Genomic DNA, 23490 nt, shown 5'->3' with positions numbered 1-23490 from the left:
TGTGGGTGGCCTTCATGGCCGTCTCCAAGGCCGAGGCCAGAGTTTCCGACGAGGCCATGCTGAACCAAACTGTTTGGTGTAATTGGTGTGGCGGCTTTCCACTATCTTGCAAGTGCCAGTGTAGCCCACTACTTCATGACCCAGTGGTTGAGAAAATTTGTGCAAAACCACATGAAAATTTGGAAATTAGCTCAATATTGGGAGCGAGCGAGGCTCCTAGGTTGGTGATTTGGTAACACTGCTCAAGCTGGAAGCGCGGCTCCAGATGAGGTGCTGTGTGGGAGACATTTGGAAAACAACAAAACGTGTGAAGGTCTGATGTGTATTTTCGGACGGGCCAGGGAGAGAAAGCGCCCGAGGTTGCAGCAGCCGCCAGGGGGGAAGAAGAAAAAAAGAAGGGAAAAATGAAGCTGGAGCTATGTGCTGTTGATTTACCTGGGTTAGCCCGGAGCTTGTGATCTTCCGCCGTGGGGCTCTGAGCCATGACTGCTTTCAACATGGCCTCTCCTCTGCTGCGAGCCTGCATGCAGTAAATACGTGCTGTGCCTGTCGGTGGGCTGTGGCTTTGCCTCTGCTGAGTTACGTCTGACCTTTGGGGCATCATTCCCTATCTAACCATAGCGGCCTTTCCCACCTGAGCCCCAGGCGAAAGAAAAAAAGATCCAATCCCGTTGTGGCCGTGCACCCACCGCCCACCGCCCACCGCCGCGGGGCACACCCCACCAAAGGCGTTTCTTCGCAGCTGTTCGCTCAAATTTGGTGCGTGACTCCCCAAGACGTAAATTCACTTCCCAGCAAAAAGCCGTCGACCGACCCGAACGTGATCGTCAGACTCAACCCCCCCCATCACGAAAACTCCGACCTCGATCGCAACCTCAATCTCGACGACTAAAGGAAAGCCCTCTCGCTCCCGTCGAGGAAGATATATCCCTAGAATCCGCGGATCCGACCCGCTTGCCTGAGCGCAATCCCACCTGCCCGATCCCCATCTTTCCACATACAGCCCGCCCAACATGTCGTTAACAAACTGCCGCTTCTACGAGGAGAAGTTCCCGGAGATCGACTCCTTCGTCATGGTCAACGTCAAGCAGATCGCCGATATGGGTGCTTACGTCAAGGTTAGCCAGTTTGCTGTCCAGATTTCAGGTCTGCTCCGCTAACACTTGGGCTTAGCTGCTGGAGTACGACAACATCGACGGCATGATTCTGCTCAGCGAACTTTCCAGACGTCGTATTCGATCTATCCAGAAGCTCATCCGCGTCGGCAGAAACGAGGTCGTCGTCGTGCTCAGAGTCGACAAGGAGAAGGGTACGTGTGCGCGAGCAGCTGCGGCGCAAGAAACAATGTAACCCCCGGGCTAATCCATGGCTGTCACCGTAGGATACATCGATTTGTCCAAGCGCCGGGTCTCTCCCGAGGATATCGTCAAATGCGAGGAGCGTTACAACAAGAGCAAGATGGTCCACTCCATCATGCGCCATGTCGCCGAGAAGACCCTGCTCCCCATCGAGTCGCTTTACGAGAGCATAGCTTGGCCCCTGAACAAGAAGTACGGCCACTCCATCGACGCCTTCAAGCTCTCCATCACGTAAGTTCCCCAAATCACCATGCAGCGGCTCTCAAGCAGAGACAGTCTGCTCACACGTAAACTGCAGAAACCCCGAAGTATGGAACGACGTCACCTTCCCCAGCGACGCCGTTGCCGATGAGATCAAGTCCTATATCGGAAAGCGCCTGACACCACAACCCACCAAGGTCCGAGCTGACGTCGAGGTCACCTGCTTCGGCTATGAGGGTATTGACGCCGTCAAGGCTGCTCTGAGAACTGCCGAGGCCAAGAACACTCAAGACAACCAGGTCAAGGTCAAGCTCGTGTCCCCTCCGCTTTACGTCCTGACCAGCACATGCCTGGACAAGAGCGTTGGTATCTCAAAATTGGAGGAGGCAATTGTAGACATCAGGAAGCACATTGAGGGTGCTGGTGGTTCGTTGATCGTGAAGATGGAGCCCAAGGCCGTTACCGAGTCTGATGATGCTGAGCTGCAAGCTCTTATGGAGAAGAGAGAACGCGAGAACGCCGAGATCAGTGGAGACGAGGACATGTCCGAAAGCGACGATGAGAACCCCGACACTATCTAAGGCGCCCCGTCGGCACAGCACGAATTGGGCCCGCTGCGTCCTTACCGCTTCGCACCGACAGGGCAGTTGTTTATGACGAGAGGGCATTTGCAGTTTTATACAACTGAGCCCTGACGAATAGATGAATGGATTCAATGGCCATGTTTGGGTTGTCTCAGGCGGTCTCATTCATGGAGTCTAAAACAGCATTGGGATAGAGGCATATCATCGATGCTTGTGTATCAAGCTTACTATAGTAGTCATATGATAGGCCAATGGAACATATAATTCAGAGCCAAACACCTGCCAATGCTCCTAATGCGTTGTACAATAAATGGTGTGGGCTGGCTGAAAGGAAACAGACTAGGTGAGATCATCCTCTGATCTATTCTCAACAAACTTGAACGTTATTTCGTCCCAAAGCGATCTGAAGCCCACAACGCAATTTTGAGAAGGACTTGGTAGCAGATTCGCGTCACCAGACCGCACGAGCATATATCCAGAGCCATCCAGAGCCTACAAATGTTCGTGCACAAGACGACGACGTAAATAGACCAATAAAATACGTGCCACCATTTCTAGCAAATCTATTTTCTCCTTTTCCCCCTGGCAGGTAACAGTCCCGGTAGGACTCTTTGAGACTTTATTTGGTAGAGGTGGTCCGGGGCATGTGGCAGTCAACGGCCGAAAGTGCGAAATCACGATAAAATATCTCTCTATTTTGTCTATGGTGCTCAGCTGATACTATACGACTGTGCCCTGCTGCTGTATCAGTACGGATTCTGCAGTCTGGAACAGGGCATTTAATATACTCCATACGCAGTGGAAAGTCCCAAAAATAGAGCTGCTGCAAGATTCGATCCGTCAACATGCGCCTCATGACTCCGAGTTGATAGCGTCTTGTTGCTCGCGTTGCAGCACGAGGTAGCATGGTTACCACTTTGACCATGTCACATATAGTCCCCTATCATGTTCGACCTGGCCAGATTAAAGGTTCAAATTCTCCTGTGCTTTTGGTCAGTTCTTTTCAACTTTGTAATAAATTCTTTGGTGGCAATTTGATTGCAGATGCACAGTCCAGGCCTTTTGTGGCGTTCGAACCAATATATCCCCATATTAGCCTTGGCTGTAGACCTGGGACCACTATTGGCCAAATCTCGAAAGTTTTCCCAAAGTAAACCCTTCTATAAATAAGTTTTTTTTTTAAGTCTTTTTTTTTTTCATCTTCCAACAACTTTCCTCGGTATTGTAAGGTTCAGGAAAGCGGGACTAGAATTCCAGAGACGTGGATGTTGGTTGCTGGCTAATTAATATGGCTAAATAGCTTCTCGCTCTAAGACGATGGTCGAGCCCGATTGTGGCGGCCGGAAGACGGACAAAGACCACTTACCACGGACCTAGACCCCGAAGATTTCCGTAAAACCACAAGGAACCGCAACTGGCGATGTCACGTTGGTGAGTGCTGGGTACGACAGCCGGAAAGATTATCTGACGTTCGGGGGGTGAGAAATAGTCGTCTATAAGATGGGGTTGCCGCATCGCCATCTTGACGGTATTCTGGGACCACAATTGAACATACCTAACCCACGATAATAATACTATATCGAGTACCCTATCATATCAATCGTTGTATCTTACTATTCCTTTAAAAGTAGCCATAATGCGCCGTTCACCACTCCTCATGGCCTTGTCGCCATTGGCGAGAGCAGCCACAAACCAGATCAACACCCGTGACCAGCCTGCTTCTCTACCACATGTAGCATCCATCCAATACTCTGGCTCGGGCTGTCCGTCCAGCGCGCCAGGCGTCGATCAGCTTGGGTCCTGGAACGACCTCGCCTTCCGGCTCAACAACTATGAGATCTCGCTGCCCAACGCAGCGGACAGCACAGCGAACTGTGAGGTCCACCTACAGGTCACCGGCTGCTCTGCGGGTTGGCAACTCGGCATCAAGGAGGTGTATGTGAAGGGGCATCTAGTCCTAGATCCCGGTGCGGAGGTGGATTTCTACGTAACGACCTTCTGGAGCCAGAATGCCGGCACAACTGTGAGTATTCACCCCAACAATGGCATCGTTGAATCGGAAAGCTTATCCAGAGTGATAGTCAACTGTCAGAGGGACCATCGAGAACAGTGGTGCCACCCGGACCGACCAGATCGCTACTGCTCATGCCAGCATCCCCAACTCGAGAATCGTGTGGTCGCCCTGCAGTTCAGCTTCGGGCGATATTGGTACCCTAAACGTCAACTTCCGAGCGGCGCTCCAGGCAGACGGAAACCAGTACGGATACTTCGGCAAGGGTAGTGATACTACAGCTACCGAGAGCTGGGGATATGTTTGGAGAAGGTGTTAAAATGTTTGGGTCATGATAGAAGGAGTTGTAAGGATATTATGGCTAGGGGAGCGCACGCTTTTAGCAGAATATGTACGACAAAATAAAAATCTTCTGATTAGCTAATGAATTAAGTTGCAACGTGGTTTTGATTAAATTGGTAAGAGCACCCAGTACCAGGGTGCATTCTCACACTTATTTTGCGTCCCTTGTGTGTACACCTCGAACAGATACCATTAGACGGTCATTGAAGAAATTGCAACAATAACGACTCCAGAGTGAGGGAAAGATGTGTTTACTTAGCAGGAGTGTGGCGGAGACCGCTTATCAAACATATAACATCCGAAAGGCTTTCCATATAAAACCATTATAATTCCAGTTAAAACCCCATGAAATTGTCAAAGCATTTGTTTTGTCCAATCTCCCTCGTTACTACTTCCTCTCGTCATATACACTCATTAAAGCCTCTTTTTTCTTCCCTCCCTCTCTCTCTCTCTCTCCCAATCCGCACACAACCCGTACTCGCATGTAGTGTAGACATTGCAAATGCAAATCAAGTCTCATGCATGATTCCGTGTTGTTAGAATTGCCTTAAGTAGCCCCGTTAGGCCAGGCAATCGTTGCTTACAAAATGCCGAGATTCTTTAGCATAACTAGTCATTAATATGGCGCACGCTGATATGATGTTCACAAATATTTGTGGTACTACCACCCATGGTATTATTGGTCGAATCGAATTTTGTCGCATGTTACAACCCGCTGTAGTGAGTGAAAAAAATATTTGGCCGGATGATTTTGAGGCAGGGGGACTTTACCCTCAATCCGGCGCTGATCATGGATCATCCTTTTGGAAGGTTGCGTTGCCAATGCGGCGCAGTTCTGCCATGACGTTTAAGATCACGTGGTCCAAAGCGCATTTTATTTCACATGTAGCATTTAGACTAGACTAGCATTTACAGTAGTCCAGCATTTACAGCAGCATGTATTGCGGATTACTCCCCTTGTTGGTGTTGGTGTTGGTGCTGCCGTTGGCGAGTGCGCGTGCTGCAGGAGTTGTAGGAGCCCCCCCCCTGCAAGTCAATACTGATAGCGGGTCTCACTGTCCCCTGACTCGGTACCTAACTTCCATCAGAGCTGCTGATAGGCATCCACTTGGTCAACTTGTCCAATCCTGTTCAGATACTCTGGTATCTGCATTTACATCAGTATTTGCCTTCGCAATTCATTGACAAGCCGTGTCCGTCCCCTACTTCATCAACCATATATCTACAGTATAGCAACTGCCAAGATGGACAACTTCAAAGCATTCGGCAACAGCCTGAGGTGCGTCGCCATCAAGCTCATGCCCCTCACTACAGAACATACCCACAACTGTGACCTGAAGCTTTAGGTAGAGCAGAGCTGTTGCTAACTTGGCGATATCCAGCAATCTCGGCCAAAACTTCACACCCTTCGCATCGCGAACCTTCCAGTACACCAAAGAGCAGCTTGGCCAAGCTGAAGACAAGGTATGTACCACTTCATATTGATACTGCCTTCCACACGGCTAGGCGCTTATCCACCTCACAGACTCAGCTTCCTCCCGACTACATCGACCTCGAGAAGCGAGTCGATGCGCTCAAGCAAGTCCACCAGAAGCTGCTCTCGGTCACGTCGCAATTCAACCACGAGTCTTACGACTACCCACCCAACATCAAGGAGACCTTTGGCGACCTCGGCCGCACTGTCAGCGAGAAGGTCCAGCTGCTCTCGACCGCCTCCTCTCCCGCCGAGGCACAAGCTGCCCTGACTGCACCCCCCACCGCCAAACCCCAGCCCAAGACCTTTAGCCATGCCCTCGCCCGCGCTTCGCTGAACGGCTCCCAGCTCCTCCACCAGCAGCACACCGGCGCCGGCGAGGACCCTCTTGCGACTGCTCTCGAGAAGTATGCCCTGGCCAGCGAGCGTGTTGGTGAGGCCCGTCTCGCCCAGGACGCCCAAATCCAGAGCCGATTTCTGGCCGGATGGAACACCACCTTGAACACCAACCTTCAGTTCGCTACCCGTGCGCGCAAGAACGTCGAGAAGAGCCGTTTGACGCTCGACTCGGTCAAATCTCGCGTCAAGGGTAATACATGGAAGATTGGTGCTGCCGGTGGAAGGGACGATCAGCCACACGACCATGAGCTGAGCCCAGAAGCTCAGGAGGAGATCGAAAAGGCTGAGGACGAGTTCGTTACCCAGACCGAGGAGGCCGTTGGTGTCATGAAGAACGTGAGTCTTGCATACCATGTACCTCTTGCCCGCGTATGCGATGTTTACTGACAATTCTCTGTTAGGTCTTGGACACCCCTGAACCCCTTCGCAACCTTGCTGAACTCATTCAGGCTCAAGTTGAGTACCACAAGAGGGCCTACGAGATTCTCAGCGAGCTGGCACCTGTCATTGAGGGGCTCCAGGTTGAGCAGGAGGCTGCCTATCGCAAAAGTCGTGAGAACGCTCAATAAAAAGACGGCTAGCCGTTGGGAACTATGGAGCCAATATCCACGAAGAAGACCATGCTTGAAGTATAGAAAAGTGCGGAATACCACTTAGGGTGGCTCGGTCGAAGCCAGGGGTGTTTTCTTGATTCCTATTACTCAGTTACCTGCTGCGCAGTTGGTGCAAAGTTGCAATATCGTTGTTGCGAGTGGCTTTGCGAAACGGCCAGAACTGGCCTACCGTTTGATTTGATTGTAAGGTTCGAGATGTGTGAAGCTAGTAAATCTTTCTGGTCACTCAAGTCAAAATGCATTTTGAGTTCCCTTACACGGTCTGATACAAGTGCTTGTAGGCCAAAGTCATGCGAGTATGACCACATGCAGGACACACGCTTAAGCAATAAAATCTTAAGACAACCACCATTTCTCGGCATCGTGGCATTTCACGCAGATAAGATGGGTATCATATAAAGCATACGCCTTTATTGTCTCTCTTACTGGCTTCATTGCCTGTCTCGTATAACAAGTCGTGAGAGAAGAAAACATCGGAACCTATGACCAAGCCAAACACTCCCCTTTGTCCTCGGATCCATTAATGCACAAAGCCCAACTGGGTTGTCACCATAGCTCAAACGCCAAAGAATACTGTAATGAAGTCGATCACATGGTGATCCTGTACCCTACAGAGCCACCATCACAATGCCAGCCAAGCCTGCCAAAATGCCCATGGTCTTCTTCACAGAGATCGGGGCAACTCCAGCAGAAGAGTCGGTCGCCGATGGTGCGCTCTCAGTTGCGGCTGAGGAGCTTTCGGCAGTGGTAGACGAGGTGGCGATATCGGCGTCAGTGTGACTGTGGGTGACAGTCTTTGTAGATGAGCCGGCAATGGTGGTCGTCTGGACAATACTGATTGAGCTGGATGAGCCACCTGTGCCGGAAGCGATGGTCGTTGGGGTGACAGAAGGCAGACCGGGCTGTGTGGTCACCGAAAAGCTGCCGCCGGACGGCGCGGAAATGGCACCGGTAGCAGCGCTGGAATATGCGACAGCCGTGGTGGCGTCCGAGCCTTGAGGTGTGTCTGTGACCGTGGCCACAATACCCTCGGTAGTGGTGTGAGTGCCTGCGTTGAGCGTGACCATGCTCTCAAAGTCGATGGAGCCGGTGTAAGTGACGTCCTTTGTAGTGCTGACCTCAGTGAGGGTGATGGTGAGGGTACCGTAAGCACGGCTGGTGATGAGAGACTCGTGCGGCTCTTCCTGCATGACCTGACCAGGCTCATTCGAGACACCGTTGCCCTGAGCTGCATCGCCCATACCCTCCAAGGTGGTGAGCTCTGCAACCTGTGCAGTGGGGCAGCCATACTCAGAGTATGTGCGAGAGATGGTGGTGAATGTCGAGGACGTGTTGGGCGACTTTGTGGAGGTTAAGATCACAGTGGTGACATCGTCCAGAGTCAGGGCACTGAGAAAATTACCGCTGAAAGCCAGGAGGCCTGCAGTGCCCAAAACCTTGGTCAACATCATTGTGTCTTCCGGGAAGATGTTGAGTGTAATGAGGTGATGGGTCGGTGGATGTTTGATGCTACCTTATAGATGGATCTGTCAGTTGTTTGATTAGAACCTCGCAACTCGTTGGATGAGTTTAGAGAAGGGGCGCTTTATTCTCGGCCAAGTGAATATAAAGGTGGCGCAACTTCAAGATAATCACTGGTGGTTTTGACTGTCAAAATGGGCCACAGACAGGAGCTGTTAACAAAAAGAGCAAGTTCAAACCATCTGCAGTTAGCTTTAGGGCTTTGAAACGAGTGATTGCATAGGCTGTGGAAAATCTCGAGAAGAATGAACTGTTATTATGTGAGAGAGAAATTGCGTTGGTGGACGCGTCTGAACCTGATGTTAATACCCATCAGCTCCATCGATTTCGCGTCATCCGAATAACGCCTATAACATAATGTTTACTCGCATTTACCAAACCGTTTTCGATGGCACCAGCATTATTTCCAGTTGTCGAGGAATGGCTAAGAATTTGATTAGCCACTCATGAGCAAGAGAACTTGATACCAACACCACCTTTAGAGTCTGTCGATTATTTCATACAATTTAATATGCGATAGCATCCTTTTCAGTGGAAAGCACATGCTTAAAAAGCTAACTTCGATGAATGGGTTAGTGCACAAAGGGTTTTAGAGAAACTAGATTATCACCGGATAGATCTAACATAGAGCCTGTGGGCCATAATTTCTCAATGATCCTCCTTGTTCCCTTACTATTGCCAGCTACCATGTTCCTACAGGTTGTGCAATTGCCTGTGGAATCATGACATTAGTTAAGAATGCCTGTACCTAGGTGTACAATCAGTGACTTCTAATACATAGATTTGCACATCATACGTAGCGGTCGGTTGCTTGAGTCATGCAAAAGATGAATGGGAATCTGACAGACAACGCTTGAAAAGGGTAGGGAGATTAATGCGCCTGGGGGACTGAGCATTAGGGAATATTTTGATTTTAACTTGGAAATAAAAAAATGTTCACTGTTGACTGAACTGGCTGTGCTAAGATATGTTGGCCATGCCTTTGAGTACCTATGTCAGAGTCGCAGCAATACAAGTACTCATAGATCGGTCTCTTGTTGGTGGACCTTGCTTTCATGGGAAAGCTTTTTAATTTATATTAGTGAGGTCGATAAGTTACCATTTACAGTAATTTATAGACGTGTAGCTCGTACAGAATAATATCTACAACATCAACAAATCGCCATTACTGCCACCTCCCTGTGCCGGATACATCGCCTGCTGTGGTGCGTACTGGTTTACAACGTAACCGGCTTCTGTGCCATTACTGCCTCCGAATGCATCACCAGCCTCATGGATGCCCATGGCCGCCATCTGCTGAGATCCTATTCCAGCAAAATAGGCATCAGCATCATTAGTTGCCTGATTCATGTTGCCGTTTTGGGCATTTTGACCAGATTGGCCATTAAAGTCGTTGTCAAACCCGGCTAGCCCGCCATCAGGATTTGTCCGCACAACAGCTGGCTGACCGCCCATACCCAACATGCTAAGGTGCTTCTGATTCTCAAATTGGGGCAGATTCTGAGATGTGGGTAGAGTATGCTTTTGCAAGGCTGGACTGTCCTGCAACTTTCTCGGTCTGGCTGATCTGAAAACAGTCTGGACAGGTTTCAAGTAGATCGTCGCGAGCGTGCCGACGTTGAGGCACATCTCTTCTAGTGTTTGAGGGTCCAGCTTTTCAGACTCCGCCGTAATGGCTGGCTTTTCGCCCATGACAACCTGCTTTGCCATGTTCATGTCTGTCGAGAGTAAGCGCCAGTACATGTACGCACGATCGCGTAAATCTGGGTTGTCGGTCTCCTCGGTAGCCCACTTCAGGACTTTCGGAACGAGATCCTGACCCTTGGTCGGTCGCTGGATAAACAGTTTGACGGTCGCAGTCAGCAAGGCAAGCTGAACTTCGACAGGCTCCTCAGCGAATGAGTACAGGAAGTCCTCAAGTAGTGCGTCAGAGTTCTCAATCCGTGATGCGTATTGCCCAATGACCCACACCATTGCAGCCTTGGCCTCGGGCTCGTCTAGCGAATCCAAGTGTTCGCATAGTGTGCCAATGATGGATTCATATTGGTTAGGATACTTGCGGAAGATGTTGCGGATCACCACAGTAGCTTCTTGCACAATGTAAGGTACTTTTGTCGCGACCAATTCGAGCAGTAGATTAATACATCTTCGGGCAGCTGGCTCAATCTTAATGGCCAGCTTTCCAATGGCACGGACCGCTTTCCTTACGAAATGCACGTCGACCTCGGTAGCATATTCTCGTAGTTCTGTAAGTACCTCATCGATGTTCTTCTCGTTGGCAAGCATGAAGATCAGTTCAAGCTTCGTCACTTTGACATAAATGGGGTCGTTGTACTTGCAGAAGAAGACACGGATATCGTTGCGTAGGACGTCCGGCCGCCGCTGCAGGATCAACAAAGCGTTTCTGAGAGCAAGATATTGCACTTCAGGTCCTTTCGCCAATAAGGTGACAAGTGGTGGAGACAATTTCCGACATAGAGCGGCGACGTGCTTTTCGTCTGCGATGTAATTCATCAGGTATAGAATGACTCGGATGCAGGTCAGAACGACAGCCGAGTTGGAATGCGATAACCGGGGGGCTATTCTTTCTGCCAAGAGCGTAGCTTCCCCAGAATCCTGGGGCACATATGACATAAGTGCTTCCAGGATGTAAGTTTGACCCCATCTACCACATGTCAGCTGGACATGGCACACCTCAGGATACGAATATCTCAACGGTACTTACTCAGAGCAATCAGCCAGTATAGCCACCATTTTCGATGCATTGTTATAGTCGATTGTCAGCTTGATTGCATCACTCCTTTCCCAAATATCCATTAGTCCAGCCAGGGCACTCGCAACAACTGTCGGGTTGTCATCCCTAAGCAAAGAATTTAGCCGCTCTATGAGATCCGATCTCTCCACCATATGTCTGTCATGATCGTAGAGTTTCGCGACGCAGTAAGCGGCGGTCTTTCGGACGTAGGGGTCCGAATCTTTGAGCATATGCTTGACGACTGGAACCGTAGCCTCGACAAATTCTCGGACGTGGACGTAGGACATTGTCCGTAATGCCAACGCTCTAACCAGGGGGTTGGAATCTTGCATATCCTGTGCACATATCAGCACCGTACCGTTGCCTATTGTTTCAACTCGCGCGTTAGTGCGGGCGCACCTGTTCAAGGACTGGTATCGCCTTCACTGCGATTTCTGGCTTCATTCTTGAGTAGTTGACCAGGAACAAGAAGCACCTGATATTGCCCATTAGCTCTCGTACTCCTTATTGTGGTTGTGGCTGGCCAGTGTATTCCTCACATCTTCTTGATCTCCAGACTCTGTATATGCATACAAGCAATGATGTCTGGGAATAGCGAAACCATCTCATTGTTGCTCATGGTCATATTTGCGACGATCTTCTTGAGGGCGATTTTCTTCTGGGTGAAGTTTTTGTCCTTCTTTCCGCCACTGTTCAACTCGAGGCGCAACTCGGCGACCTTGCCCTGCATTGTCAAAGGACGTGAGTAATAAGTTGATGGAGCGGCGTGCGCTAGAAACATGACTGCGATTGTGATATGGTGGAGGTGGAGGTGGGTAATGCATAGTACGGTTCATTGGGTTCGCCTGCTTTAGGGGCCGGTGGTCGTACTTGCTTCATGGAAGCTCTTGGGAATGTGTCGCATCTACAAAACCAAGGAGATGGGATATGCACTCGAGTATGGAAGACCATAGACAAGATGAGCATGTGTTAAGAGAAACGAGACCGCATGTAAATTTGATCTCGTGACGACAAGTGCGGATGAATGTCTCGGGAGGATAAACGAACGAATTAATATGCTTACCCGAGCGAACAGCTTGGAGTCTCCTCCGCCTTGAGAGTTTGACATGGTGCGCGCGCGTGGTTGAGGACTACCTATGTACGGGCCTATTCAGGTTTCCGGCTTCGCAGGCCTTCCCTTCCTGTGGTGTCTCGGGAACTCTGTAGGAGTCTTGCCCAGCCCGCCGATAAGTAGGATGGAGCAGTCTCAATTACAACTGACTACCTTGGCGATCGGGGACAAGGTAGCGTATCTTGGAGAGTCGCCCAGGAAAGCTTGCAAGCCCCTCACGCAATGCGCAGCCAACCAAGCTTCATGTATGTCAGACTGTCCAATCGTACGAGGTGTGGTCGTCGGTGTGGTAAGTCAAGGATGGAGGGGTTCGAGGGGATGAAGTGTCACATGCGCAGCGTCGCAAACTCTTCGATTCGTTAGGTTTCTCGAGGCTGAAAGGTTGAGTTGAAAGCTACCGGGCGTTCGTACCCTGCATGTGGCGCGTTATAACAATAATGAAGTCGGCGCCAGGGCAGGTCATTGTCAAACTCGTCGATAGAGTGGAAGTCGCGATGCACGCCCGGTGGTAACTCCACCAAAGGCCGTTGAGTCCGGCCCCCTGAAACCCCTTGACCTATGTACATAAGGACCATGTATGTACAGTAGGTATGTGTATGTACGTATGGATGTATGTATGTATCCGTATTTCGTCGCCCGTGTGTGTGCAAGATGTACTTTAGTATGGGATTGTTCGCTTTGCTCGGGTCGCTTAGCGTGCACGGCTCACCGGCTTGTCAGGGCGAAACTTGAACGTGAAGGGCGGCTCTTTAGTGGATCCGAACTCCTGTGGAGAAAACGAGTATCCTCCCCCAGCAACAAGTTACCTTACTGGATTAGATTGACAGACAGCTTGACGTGACGGCTTCATCCACTCCCCAGCTAATAACAACTATCGCAACATCATCTACACCGAGACCCTCTGTCTCTACGCCACGCACCCACGACGTTTCGAGCGCCTTGTTTACCAGAGGTCTCCGGACACGCCATCATAATACCCACACCATGGCGACAACTACAGTCCCCAAATGGGTCGCCGACCTGAACAACCCACCACAGGCCAAGTCCAAGCCTGGTGGCATCGCCGACCCTCCGGCCTTTCCGTCTACTTCGTATACCAAGGCTACGGGATCAAAGGTATGACCAGCTCATTGCGCACAGCCACAACTGTACTTTATAAGGGGAGGTGCTAACGTTGACACAGAAGCAAGTAGCTCAAGCCCCCGCCCGCAAAGCGCCTACCCCCGAGGAAACAGATACGCTCAAGCTCAAGAAGGCCTGGGAAGTTGCTCTGGCGCCCGTGAAGCAGCTACCCATGACCGCCATCATGATGTACATGTCCGGCAACTCGTTACAAATCTTCAGCATTATGATGGTATTCATGGCTTTCAAGAACCCCATCATGGGCGTTCTGGGTACGAACCAGGCCTTCGAGCGCTTCGAGAGTGATGGGAACAAGGGAAAGATGCTGCAGGCAAAGTTGGCATATGTTGCGATGCAGCTTGTGGCGTTGGCATTGGGTGTCTGGAAAGTGAATGCCATGGGATTACTACCGTAAGTCTGGCCTTGGTATACCCTCTCCTTCTTTTCTTTACGACGTTTTTCAATCGAATGAAGCCAAGCGCATTGAAGATATCCATCTCTGAAATTGTGCTAACTACTCTTGACAGGACGACAAGATCAGACTGGTTGGCGTGGGAAGCACTACGAGAGCCTATAGAACACGCTGTATTTGCGCTATAAAACCAGTCGTATAGGGGCTTGAATAAAAGCAGGCTAAAACGAAAGTATGTAGCTGTAACAGCTGCTGAACTCGTCAAACATCTTTCCCTGCGCCGGTAATGACTGATGTATCTCGTTGCAACGTATGGTAAATTTGCCGGTCTCCATCACTGAGCGCCCCAGTTTATTATGGCGTGCGGCACCCATAAGCACCCGTGCTACTCGGAACACCGCTCTTTATTTCGGATCCATCAGTACTGTAACTTTTTCCATTCGTCGCCGACTGTTGTTGGGTGCTTGGTCCCGATTGGAGATCTCCAACATTTTGAAACGGCTCCTCAATCATTGGTCGTTCACGATATGTCGCCATCACTGTTTGGGTCTGCGGAGTCGGCGGAGTCTGGTACCAATCACGACAATATTCCCTGAGAGTAGCCTCGCGAGTTATGTAAGGGCGGTCACGGAACGTTAGGAGCAGCGAGCTTGTTGTCATGCTTACTCCTGGGGTGCTGCTTCCAAGGGTTGGTGTTAAGCTGGGTTGGCTTGATGGAGATGTGGGAAGCACAACCACGGAACTCATCCGAGTGCTAGTGGCAGGCTCTTGTACATATAAGGCATCTCTGATTGCTCTGTCGTTCGCGGTCAGTGGTTCCATCTGCTCCCTCGGCGCGCTCTGGCCTTCAACGGTGTTGTTTTGTGTTGTAGAGGCAGTCTGATACTGAAGTTCATTAGTCAGTCGCCAACCGACAGTCAATTCAAGGCTATCCTTACGTTCTGTGGGTGCAACTTCTCTTGGCTCTCCCCTCGGGCCATCTTGAAGGATTGTGGTATTCGTAGTAGATATGTCGAGGTACTCGAAACACTGATCTGTTCATGCTTGGTGCCGAAGGTAATTCTGCTATACTGTTACAGCTTAAGAGCTAGAACACGATGTGCCAGTTGAGTTCTGGTTTTGTCGAAGGGAGAGCAACCATTCGCTATTTATATGTATTTAATAGTATTTTTATGTCCGCAGTTTGCCATATGCTAGACCTGGTGATCACATAAGCATGGTCGTTAAATCATGGCACAAGGTAATCTTGGGTCGTATGCAGGTTCATGTTGTGATCATTCCCGGATACAATTCCGTATGGTTGTTCCACGCGATAAAAGTTTTAGTCGCCGCACAGAATTGCCTATTTCAATCTACAGGGTTACACCGGAACTGTATCTAGTTCCCGCGGGTCCCTCTGACAAGCGGGTAAGGCTTGTAGGAAAAGAAAAAGAAAACCCCCCGAGCGGCGCATACGAAAGCTCCTGACGGTTATATGTGATTTATGCCATACATCCACCAATATCACACCGAATGGCCTTGAAAATCAAGACATGAAAAAGAAATCGAAAAGGGGCCTAGGAGGACACCATAGGATAAGCTGGATTGTTTTGGTCAGATTAATGGGTGTTCGAGTTCATGCGATTCGTCTATTTTTATGTCGTTCACTTGAGACCCTACTAGTTCGGGACGAATCCAATGGAGTACAACGTACTGGGCAGAGGACCGCGATTTAAACCTGCATCCAGCAACACGATTCAGGGACTTCCGACAGGCTCGACGGAGAATATTGAAACCTGGTTGCGATACGGTACATTCAGTAGCGACTCAGCAGTGCTGTTTAACTGACAACAATTGGCTCGGGGAACGTTCCCGGTGGTGTCATGTTGATCATGACGTATCGTTTCACTTGATCGTGAGCACTCTCGACGGGTGTGGGCTCTTGTATGCTGACGAATTATCCTCGATGGTTCATCCTCTGAGCTAACAGTGAATACTCGACGAACCAGAACTGTCCGAATCGAGTAATTGTCTCATTAGGCCTTCTATCAGATAACATGGCGAGTGATCATCAGTCTAATCTGGTTCTATAGCATAACACTGCCATTCTCTAGAAAATCGGAACTGTTAATCCTTGCAGAAGTGAATAGGAGATTTCCAGCAATTACTGGGCATGGGATCTATTAAGTACCTTCTGTGTAAGGCTCTTAAAGGCCATAGAATTAGGACGTGAGCCTTGCGTTGGCTGTGTAACTCAGTAGACGCCCAAGCAGCCTTAAAAGAAAAAAGGGAACAATAGCTTGGATAACAATTGGCCATTTTACCATATATGATTGGGTAGTCTTTAATTAGATAGCACCAAGGACTATATGCGCCTGGTTTGCCATTCCACATAATACATAAGTTGACTTGATGATGGGAAGGTCAAGAGGAAGTAGCTTTGACTTCTGCAATCATTATGCAAAGCACTTACTACGGTAGTTACATAGAGTACCTTGAATGGTAAAAGACCAGTAAACTTCTTATCCACCAGTTTGTAGCTTGACTTAGACACAACGACTACAGGAGAAGGAAAGAGTAGGTCATAGCCAGGATTTATCTGATGCCTATGATAATTTGAGCACCTGCTGCATGTTTCCGTTGGGCTCTGCCATGGGAAGTCAAGGGGCTGTCCGGAGGCAGCCTTCCAGGCCGGGGCGAACCAGAATTTTGGGTCGCAACAGCGATACAAGCCACAGATTGCAGCTGCAGAACGAGTTCCCTCCGAATTGAGAAGTGGTAAATGCGCCTAGAGGGTCGAGGGGCGCGAGGCCATGATCAGAGCAAGGATGGCTGACGCACACAATGGCAATTACCAACAAGGATGTAACTTCCTTTCCATACCGCTTTTCAAACTACGACATACCATATCAGGCGAGCCGCATTGGAGAGGCAGCCATATGTCGATTTGTCCCCCAAGGCCCTGATGCTGCGGTTGTACCTAGGACCTCCGAATGTGGTATGAAGAGGGCAGCTTGATGCACTGCTATCGTTCTGGCAAAGAATTGTTGCCTTGCTGGTCTAACATCAATGGAGCGGTCAAGGTCATGTATATTTTCACTAGGCACAACCAACCGGCGGAAGATGTACCGTACCTATCGGAAATCCGGTATGCTGCGATTCCTTCGCAATGATCCAACTCAGCTTCAATGCGTCAGGTCTTTCCGCGTGGACCTGCTGTAGTTGAAAAGATTGTATAGTCTGATTGGTTGGTTCCCATTTGAAACAAGGCAACACAGTCTACTGCAGGCTTGAACTCGCTATCGTGGCTGCAGTGTTTATGACTATCTCGTGCGTACGGCGGTCAAGCAAGCGTTCTGACACGCAACATTCGCCACGCCTCGATGAACCGATACAAACCCGCAGATGCCTCTTTCTTTGAGGACTACAGTGGGCAAAAGGAACAGTGACAGCGTGAGTAAAGCCGACACATGATATGGCTATATAGTACGTCGTTGGCAGCACAACAAATGCAGGTAATCTGGGTTGAAGCAAGCCCCGCGGCTGAGGATTTCAAGTGTAACGATCGTCGGATGGGAGAGCGTACACCGCTCGTGGGCGTTTGGTGTTGAGGGTGTGCTCCAGGGCCACAAGCAGTTTATAGTGCCAGCTAGCCAGGCCGCCAGCCATTGGAGGGAAGGTAGGTAAGTTAATGTTTGTTCAGCTCGAATTCAATGGGGCCGGGGATGGTGGGGCCCAACCCCACTATGTACATAGCAGAGTTTCGTGGACATGCAGTACAGCGACTTAAGCTTGGTAATGACATCCAACGCACAAGACCGTCTACGGATCCGTACCTTGTGCACTAACTGTACTGTACAGCGGCTGCACAAAGCCTTCCAAGTGAGTCCGTGTCGAAGCACATGACAGTGGAACTCGGGTCACTAATTACATCACCTTGCTTATTTGGGAAACACAACAACCAAACTCTGTGACAACTCTATCTCCGCCGACTGCAACCACGAGGCCCCTTCGAATGGCTCAGAGGGCGGGGTTCTTTGCTGTTGCCGCAACCGCAATGTCCCGACGCTCGTCATGACAGATGACCCAAAGTGACCCGCAGAGTAACTGAGTTTTGGCCTTGCTGAACCCTTTGGCCCAATGAATTACGAGGCCGTCGAGGTAGAGGCCGTGACCATGGGGGATGCGACCGAATCCATTGCTTCAAAGGCCAACAGCCACAATGGTGGGAACGCACCTCCGCCAAGTGCCGGCAGTGACGGTGTCAAGGCGGACCCTCTGAACGTGAACGAGCAACCACCCGAACCCGCCTTTCCGCTCCTACAGAACAATACTAGCAGCGAGACTCTGGCGCAAAATGTCCAAGCTCAGAAAGGCGGCACCGTCGAAGACGACGCCGACGAAGAGCCTGCCGTAGCCCAACCTTTTATCCGAACACACAGTCCCGACTCCGCCTCGAGAGAAGATACGCCGCCGGAAGAGGAACGGTCGCCGGCGCGCCTCTTCTACAAGATGCACAAGTTCACACTCTATGAGACCGCCAGTCGCTACTACATCGTGGGGGGAGATGTCACGGAAAAGCGGTACCGTATCCTGAAGATCGACCGAACCACCCATGACTCGGACCTGAACATCGTAGATGAGAAGATCATATACAGTCAGAAGGAGATGGCCTCGATATTAGACACCATCGACGATGGGAATAAAGGGACCGGAGGCATCAAGCTGTGTTGTACCACTTGGGGCTTGCTTGGCTTTATCAAGTTTACTGGTCCATATTACATGTTGTTGATAACCAAGAAGAGCACTGTTGCCATGATCGGAGGTCACTATGTTTACCAAATCGATGGCACCGAATTGATCCCTCTGACCCCACCTAGATACAAGCCAGACATTCGCAATACAGACGAACAGCGCTTCCTGGGCATTCTCAATAACCTCGACTTGACGCGCTCCTTCTATTACAGTTACTCATATGACATTACCCGCACTCTGCAGCACAACATCACACGAGAGCGTATTGCTCTCGTAAACGGTTTGCCGGGTACCACCTATGAGGACCCGAATCCCATGTTCGTCTGGAATAGTCACCTACTCCAACCGGGTGCTGACTCTTTGCATGAGCCTTTTGACTGGTGTCGCCCCATCGTCCACGGGTACATCGACCAAGCCGCCGTTTCCATATATGGAAGAACTGCACACATCACAGTTATTGCCAGAAGGTCTCGTTTCTTCGCCGGTGCTCGATTCTTGAAGAGAGGCGCCAATGATATGGGCTATGTTGCCAATGATGTTGAGACAGAACAGATTGTATCAGAATCGCTCACAACCTCGTTCCATTCTCCTGGACCTAAACTTTTTGCCAGTCCACAATACACATCCTACGTTCAGCATCGAGGCAGCATCCCGCTGTACTGGACACAAGACAACATGGGTGTTACCCCTAAGCCACCTATTGAGCTCAATCTCGTTGACCCCTTCTACACTGCTGCCGCTCTCCACTTCAACAACCTCTTTGAGAGATATGGCTCACCTATTTACGTCCTCAATCTTGTCAAGGCGAAGGAAAGATCGCCCAGAGAGTCCAAGCTCCTTGACGAGTACACCAACTGCATCAACTATCTCAACCAGTTCCTGCCAGATGACCACAAGATTATCCAAAAGCATTGGGATATGAGCCGAGCAGCCAAGAGTCGAGATCAAGACGTTATCGGGACTCTCGAGAACATTGCAGAGCATGTCGTCACAACCACTGGCTTCTTTCACAATGGTGACGGTGTGATTTCTCCATCTCAAGTACAAAACGGGGTGGCCCGAACGAACTGCATCGACTGCCTAGACCGTACTAACGCAGCTCAGTTTGTTATTGGCAAGCGCGCTCTTGGACACCAACTGCATGCACTGGGTATTATTGAAGACACCATTGTTGAGTATGACACCGATGCCGTCAACCTCTTTACGCACATGTATCATGATCACGGTGACACGATTGCCGTACAATATGGTGGTTCACAGCTTGTGAATACCATGGAGACGTACCGCAAGATCAATCAATGGACAAGCCACTCTCGCGACATGATCGAGAGCTTCAAACGATACTATAATAACTCCTTCATGGACAGTCAACGCCAAGAAGCTTACAATCTGTTCTTGGGCAATTACATCTTCTCTCAGGGGCAGCCCATGCTATGGGATCTGTCGACCGATTACTACCTGCATCATACAGACCCCAGAACTTGGTTGGAGAAAGTCCCGCATCATTACATACGCTGGTTTAACCCAAGATACTTGCAAAAGAGGACCTTGCCGCCTTACGTCGTGCTGAAGCGCCACGACGAGACCCAGCCAGTGTCAGCCTACGATGATTATTGGCTGGAATATTACAGGCCCTCAACTTTATCGTCTTTTATGAAGATGTTTCCGTATAAGATGAACTCCACTATTAAGTATATACCCTTCAAATCTACCCAAGAGGGCCGGTACGATCTAAGCCCCTTCCGCGTCCGAACCGAGGACAATCAAGAACATCATGAGAGAAAGAAGCCAGCACATGTAGGCAGGAAAGAAGTTACTATTGTTGATCCTCAAGAGAAGCAAAAGGCAAAGGCCGACGAGGCTGACGCTTTGCTGGAGCGCCCAGGTACTCGTGGCATCTCTATACATCGATGGCTACAGCCAGTGTCTCTTGAAAATAAGCCCACAATTCCCCAAGGTATCATGAAGGAGTCCACCCATGGCGGGCAATCCTCTGATGTGCCTCGTAAGCAGACGCCACAAGAGAAATCCAAAGCCGCGCAGTGGACCTTCAAAACCATGGTACATGAGTCCCTCAATCCATCAGTCAACGCACATGACACGGACGAGTATCGGCGGTACATTTCGCATCCCCAGTCCCTGCCTCTCGTCATCTCTAACGAGGCACCTGCTGATGTGGACGCTTCCGAATACACTGAGTACCTCAACGGAAGCTGGCAAACTGACGGGCTCGCAAATGATAAGACAGTCCACGAGGAGGACATCACAGCATACTGGGACTTGTTAAAGGTTGGTGACAATCCGCTCACAGTCACAGACGACGATTTGCCAAAGAAGAGATACAAAGCCTACGGCAAGTGGCTAAGGGGCAAGAGTCTCTTCAAACAGCAGCCTGTCGATTAGGAATCGGCGGGTGCGGGTGTACTGCAGACGCCTATGAGTGCTACGTTTGGCGAGGACACCATGTTCGATCGGCGGATCAGTGGATCTTCGTGGGTAGGAAGAGAGGCTTGAGACGCGGCTCTTTCTCGATAAGGGGAGAGACAACCTCTGACAATGGAGTATCTCCAGATTTCAAAATTGCAGCTAAAATAGCAGAGGTTTGCGAAAGTGCTGCCTTGAGGTCCTCTTGGCTGGGTGAACCAGAAGGGTATGTATCCTCATCCTCAATATTGAGGTAGCAATTCGCCAGGGTGCGAATGATCTCAGTATGGTAGCCACCTATCCGCGGCCAGCAACATCGCATCGTGGCTTGAAGTAGCTGGTTAGCGGCAAGCAAAGCGGGTGGATATTTGGTGCCAAATGGCTCTGTCATGATCTCTGAGGCCATGGGTATAATATCCTGCATGAAGTTGTCAGCGTTGCATGGAAGGCGTTTTGGGGTGCTTTTATGCGTTCTAGCGAAATACGAACCTTTAAATGCTTTACTGCCAGAATACCAATACCGTTCACAATAGACACCATCTTCTTGCAGAAACATTCGTTCAATTGTATGTGCTCATTCGTGTGACGGTACCCTACCAATAGCCCTTCGCGAATTATATTGTCGATGGTCTTTCGCTGCGAGTGCGTGAAGGCTGGTTGCTTGACTGGCTCGGCTATCTCCGCTTCCGGGTAGGCCATGCCTGCAATTTGGAAGAGCGCCGGGTATGCTGCATTGAGGATCTGGATTGATTCGTCTTCCGGGGTCAACGTAGGAAGATATAATACAGCAGGGAAGATGGCCTGCTCGAACACGTCTGCCAGACCGACGGCCGCCATTTGTCCGGGTGGGCAGCGTTCCCAGAACGCACTGAAGATATGCAGGGCACGCACCTTGATGTCGGTCTGCGGCTCATCTAGTAGCGTCAAGAGCACGGGTGTGTATTGGTGCCAGTGCTTAGAAAGCATGTCGTGGTCAGACTTGGACACTGCCCATTCGAACACGCTGATCGCGTAGCGGTATGAGTGCTTCCACGGCTTCAGGTCTTGTTCAGAAGGGTCGTTGAAGGAGCCGGCATACCGAGAAGTTTCGACAAACTCGGCCTTGCGGCCGGACGCCGTTACCGTCGCTGGTCTCGATTTGGAGAACAAGGGCCGGAGAAAGTTTGAGATTATCGTCGACGTGATCAATGCAATTTTCTTGCCTTTATCAGGGAGTTGCTTGTCCAGTATCGAGTGAGCTACAGCTGCTGATGAAGAAGATGACCAGGGATCATGCGCGTTGCTATAGGCTATTACGGTTAGTAGGACTTGCCCGTTCAGGCTGGTCTCCTTTTTGTCTTGTATATTTTCTAAGATATCGAGACCAATTTGACCTCGGAAGACATTGTTCTCCCGTTGCGTGGCAACTAACAAGGAATTAGCTGTTTGTTATCTCTGAGCTTGACGTCTCATTACCCTCTGAGCCCGAAGCAACTGGCAGAATACTTTTTGCGACATATTCTGCGATGGCCGCAGCGGATTTTGAGTCCCCGCCATAGTTTTCGTTCAATTGATCGCTCTGGAGGCCTGCTTGAAGCGCTCTTAGAGATGCGATACTGCCCTAGGTATCACGTAAGTTAGTTCCACTGCCGACCGACGGGGTTAGTGCAATTGCAGCCTTGCAAAGCGTAGGGCTTACCGACTCATCCGACTGAATGATACCATGTACGAGATCCTCAAGACTGAACTGGGAAGTCAAACCTGGTGGGCGTCAGTCTCTTCAGTCAATTACGTTTGTCGGTGCCAGAAATTACATTGTGCGAGTCCATCAGGTACTTCAGTTGGAGAGCCTGTCTCACCGAGGCGAGCGCAGTTTTCACACAACGTCTGAAACATGTTTAACAACAACAACAATAACAACCATGAATAAACACTGTGATTCTGCTAAATAGTTTTGGCATCACAAACAATCATAGGTATTGCTTTGGTTAGATTGTTCCATGCTTCAAGAAGATTCGAGATGCTGGGCTACCGCAGGTGCCAGCAGCCGCCCCTCTCTCCACACCTGTCAGACACCTCATGACATGCATGTGAACCGCAGGCGTGATACTGTGATTTATGCAAACCCAAATATGTGTACCTGTATATAACAAAAGAAAAAGAAAAATTCCGTTGATGGTGGGCTATCCATACTGTAATGTTAATGGCCACGTGCACCAGCGACGTGCCCATCATTATTGGTTGAGGCAACCACAACCCATGAAGCCAAACAGAAGATAAAGTGACCAAGAATATAACAAATGTTTAGAGAAGTAAGAAATGAAAATAGAAATGAAATCTAGGGGCCCAGCCGGGATTTCTGGCTCCTTTATCAATACCCGAGTTCTTTTTTCATGTATACTAGAACAACTCACGAACTCGTGATTGCCGCATTCACTATCTAAACTGT

The 23490-nt window shown here is 49.9% G+C and overlaps 9 protein-coding genes across 9 annotated transcripts; 6 read left to right on the top strand and 3 right to left on the bottom strand.

Moving 5' to 3' along the window:
* The first annotated feature begins 777 nt into the window (after positions 1 to 777).
* BKA67DRAFT_549022 (eukaryotic translation initiation factor 2 alpha subunit) lies at positions 778 to 2634 on the top strand. The gene is made up of 4 exons (XM_046101547.1): positions 778 to 1118; positions 1174 to 1309; positions 1382 to 1589; positions 1657 to 2634. The coding sequence occupies exons 1-4, from the start codon at positions 1014 to 1016 to the stop codon at positions 2138 to 2140; spliced, it is 933 nt and encodes a 310-aa protein (XP_045964864.1). The 5' UTR covers positions 778 to 1013; the 3' UTR covers positions 2141 to 2634.
* Positions 2635 to 3800: 1166 nt separating this feature from the next.
* BKA67DRAFT_530818 (uncharacterized protein) lies at positions 3801 to 4473 on the top strand (the record flags this gene model as incomplete). Its single annotated transcript, XM_046099294.1, has 2 exons — positions 3801 to 4166; positions 4225 to 4473. The coding sequence occupies 2 exons, from the start codon at positions 3801 to 3803 to the stop codon at positions 4471 to 4473; spliced, it is 615 nt and encodes a 204-aa protein (XP_045964863.1).
* Positions 4474 to 5411: 938 nt separating this feature from the next.
* On the top strand, positions 5412 to 6042 carry BKA67DRAFT_549015 (uncharacterized protein). The gene is made up of 2 exons (XM_046101546.1): positions 5412 to 5775; positions 5879 to 6042. The coding sequence occupies exon 1, from the start codon at positions 5433 to 5435 to the stop codon at positions 5679 to 5681; it is 249 nt and encodes an 82-aa protein (XP_045964862.1). The 5' UTR covers positions 5412 to 5432; the 3' UTR covers positions 5682 to 5775; positions 5879 to 6042.
* BKA67DRAFT_549013 (BAR domain-containing family protein) lies at positions 5417 to 6793 on the top strand. Its single transcript, XM_046101545.1, has 4 exons — positions 5417 to 5507; positions 5585 to 5775; positions 5879 to 5960; positions 6022 to 6793. The coding sequence occupies exons 2-4, from the start codon at positions 5741 to 5743 to the stop codon at positions 6754 to 6756; spliced, it is 852 nt and encodes a 283-aa protein (XP_045964861.1). The 5' UTR covers positions 5417 to 5507; positions 5585 to 5740; the 3' UTR covers positions 6757 to 6793.
* Positions 6794 to 7591: 798 nt separating this feature from the next.
* Positions 7592 to 11989, bottom strand: BKA67DRAFT_653891 (adaptin N terminal region-domain-containing protein; the record flags this gene model as incomplete). Its single annotated transcript, XM_046106463.1, has 5 exons — positions 7592 to 8496; positions 9674 to 11169; positions 11230 to 11594; positions 11659 to 11734; positions 11799 to 11989. 5 exons carry the CDS (start codon positions 11987 to 11989, stop codon positions 7592 to 7594), a joined length of 3033 nt encoding a protein of 1010 aa, XP_045964860.1.
* A 1365-nt stretch (positions 11990 to 13354) lies between these two features.
* Positions 13355 to 14092, top strand: BKA67DRAFT_530814 (uncharacterized protein; the record flags this gene model as incomplete). Its single annotated transcript, XM_046099293.1, has 3 exons — positions 13355 to 13486; positions 13554 to 13903; positions 14020 to 14092. 3 exons carry the CDS (start codon positions 13355 to 13357, stop codon positions 14090 to 14092), a joined length of 555 nt encoding a protein of 184 aa, XP_045964859.1.
* Positions 14093 to 14258: 166 nt separating this feature from the next.
* Positions 14259 to 14884, bottom strand: BKA67DRAFT_653889 (uncharacterized protein; the record flags this gene model as incomplete). Its single annotated transcript, XM_046106462.1, has 2 exons — positions 14259 to 14789; positions 14843 to 14884. 2 exons carry the CDS (start codon positions 14882 to 14884, stop codon positions 14259 to 14261), a joined length of 573 nt encoding a protein of 190 aa, XP_045964858.1.
* Positions 14885 to 18059: 3175 nt separating this feature from the next.
* On the top strand, positions 18060 to 21041 carry BKA67DRAFT_508486 (polyphosphoinositide phosphatase; the record flags this gene model as incomplete). The annotated part of the gene is made up of 1 exon (XM_046097157.1): positions 18060 to 21041. The coding sequence occupies one exon, from the start codon at positions 18060 to 18062 to the stop codon at positions 21039 to 21041; it is 2982 nt and encodes a 993-aa protein (XP_045964857.1).
* Positions 21042 to 21117: 76 nt separating this feature from the next.
* Positions 21118 to 22937, bottom strand: BKA67DRAFT_653887 (uncharacterized protein; the record flags this gene model as incomplete). The annotated part of the gene is made up of 5 exons (XM_046106461.1): positions 21118 to 21480; positions 21552 to 22468; positions 22518 to 22662; positions 22741 to 22802; positions 22856 to 22937. The coding sequence occupies 5 exons, from the start codon at positions 22935 to 22937 to the stop codon at positions 21118 to 21120; spliced, it is 1569 nt and encodes a 522-aa protein (XP_045964856.1).
* Positions 22938 to 23490: the final 553 nt, after the last annotated feature.

Source organism: Truncatella angustata, assembly GCF_020726525.1.
Source record: "Truncatella angustata strain MPI-SDFR-AT-0073 chromosome Unknown BKA67scaffold_1, whole genome shotgun sequence".
Classification (NCBI taxonomy): Eukaryota; Fungi; Ascomycota; class Sordariomycetes; order Amphisphaeriales; family Sporocadaceae; genus Truncatella; species Truncatella angustata.
This window is presented reverse-complemented; position numbering and strand designations above follow the sequence as displayed.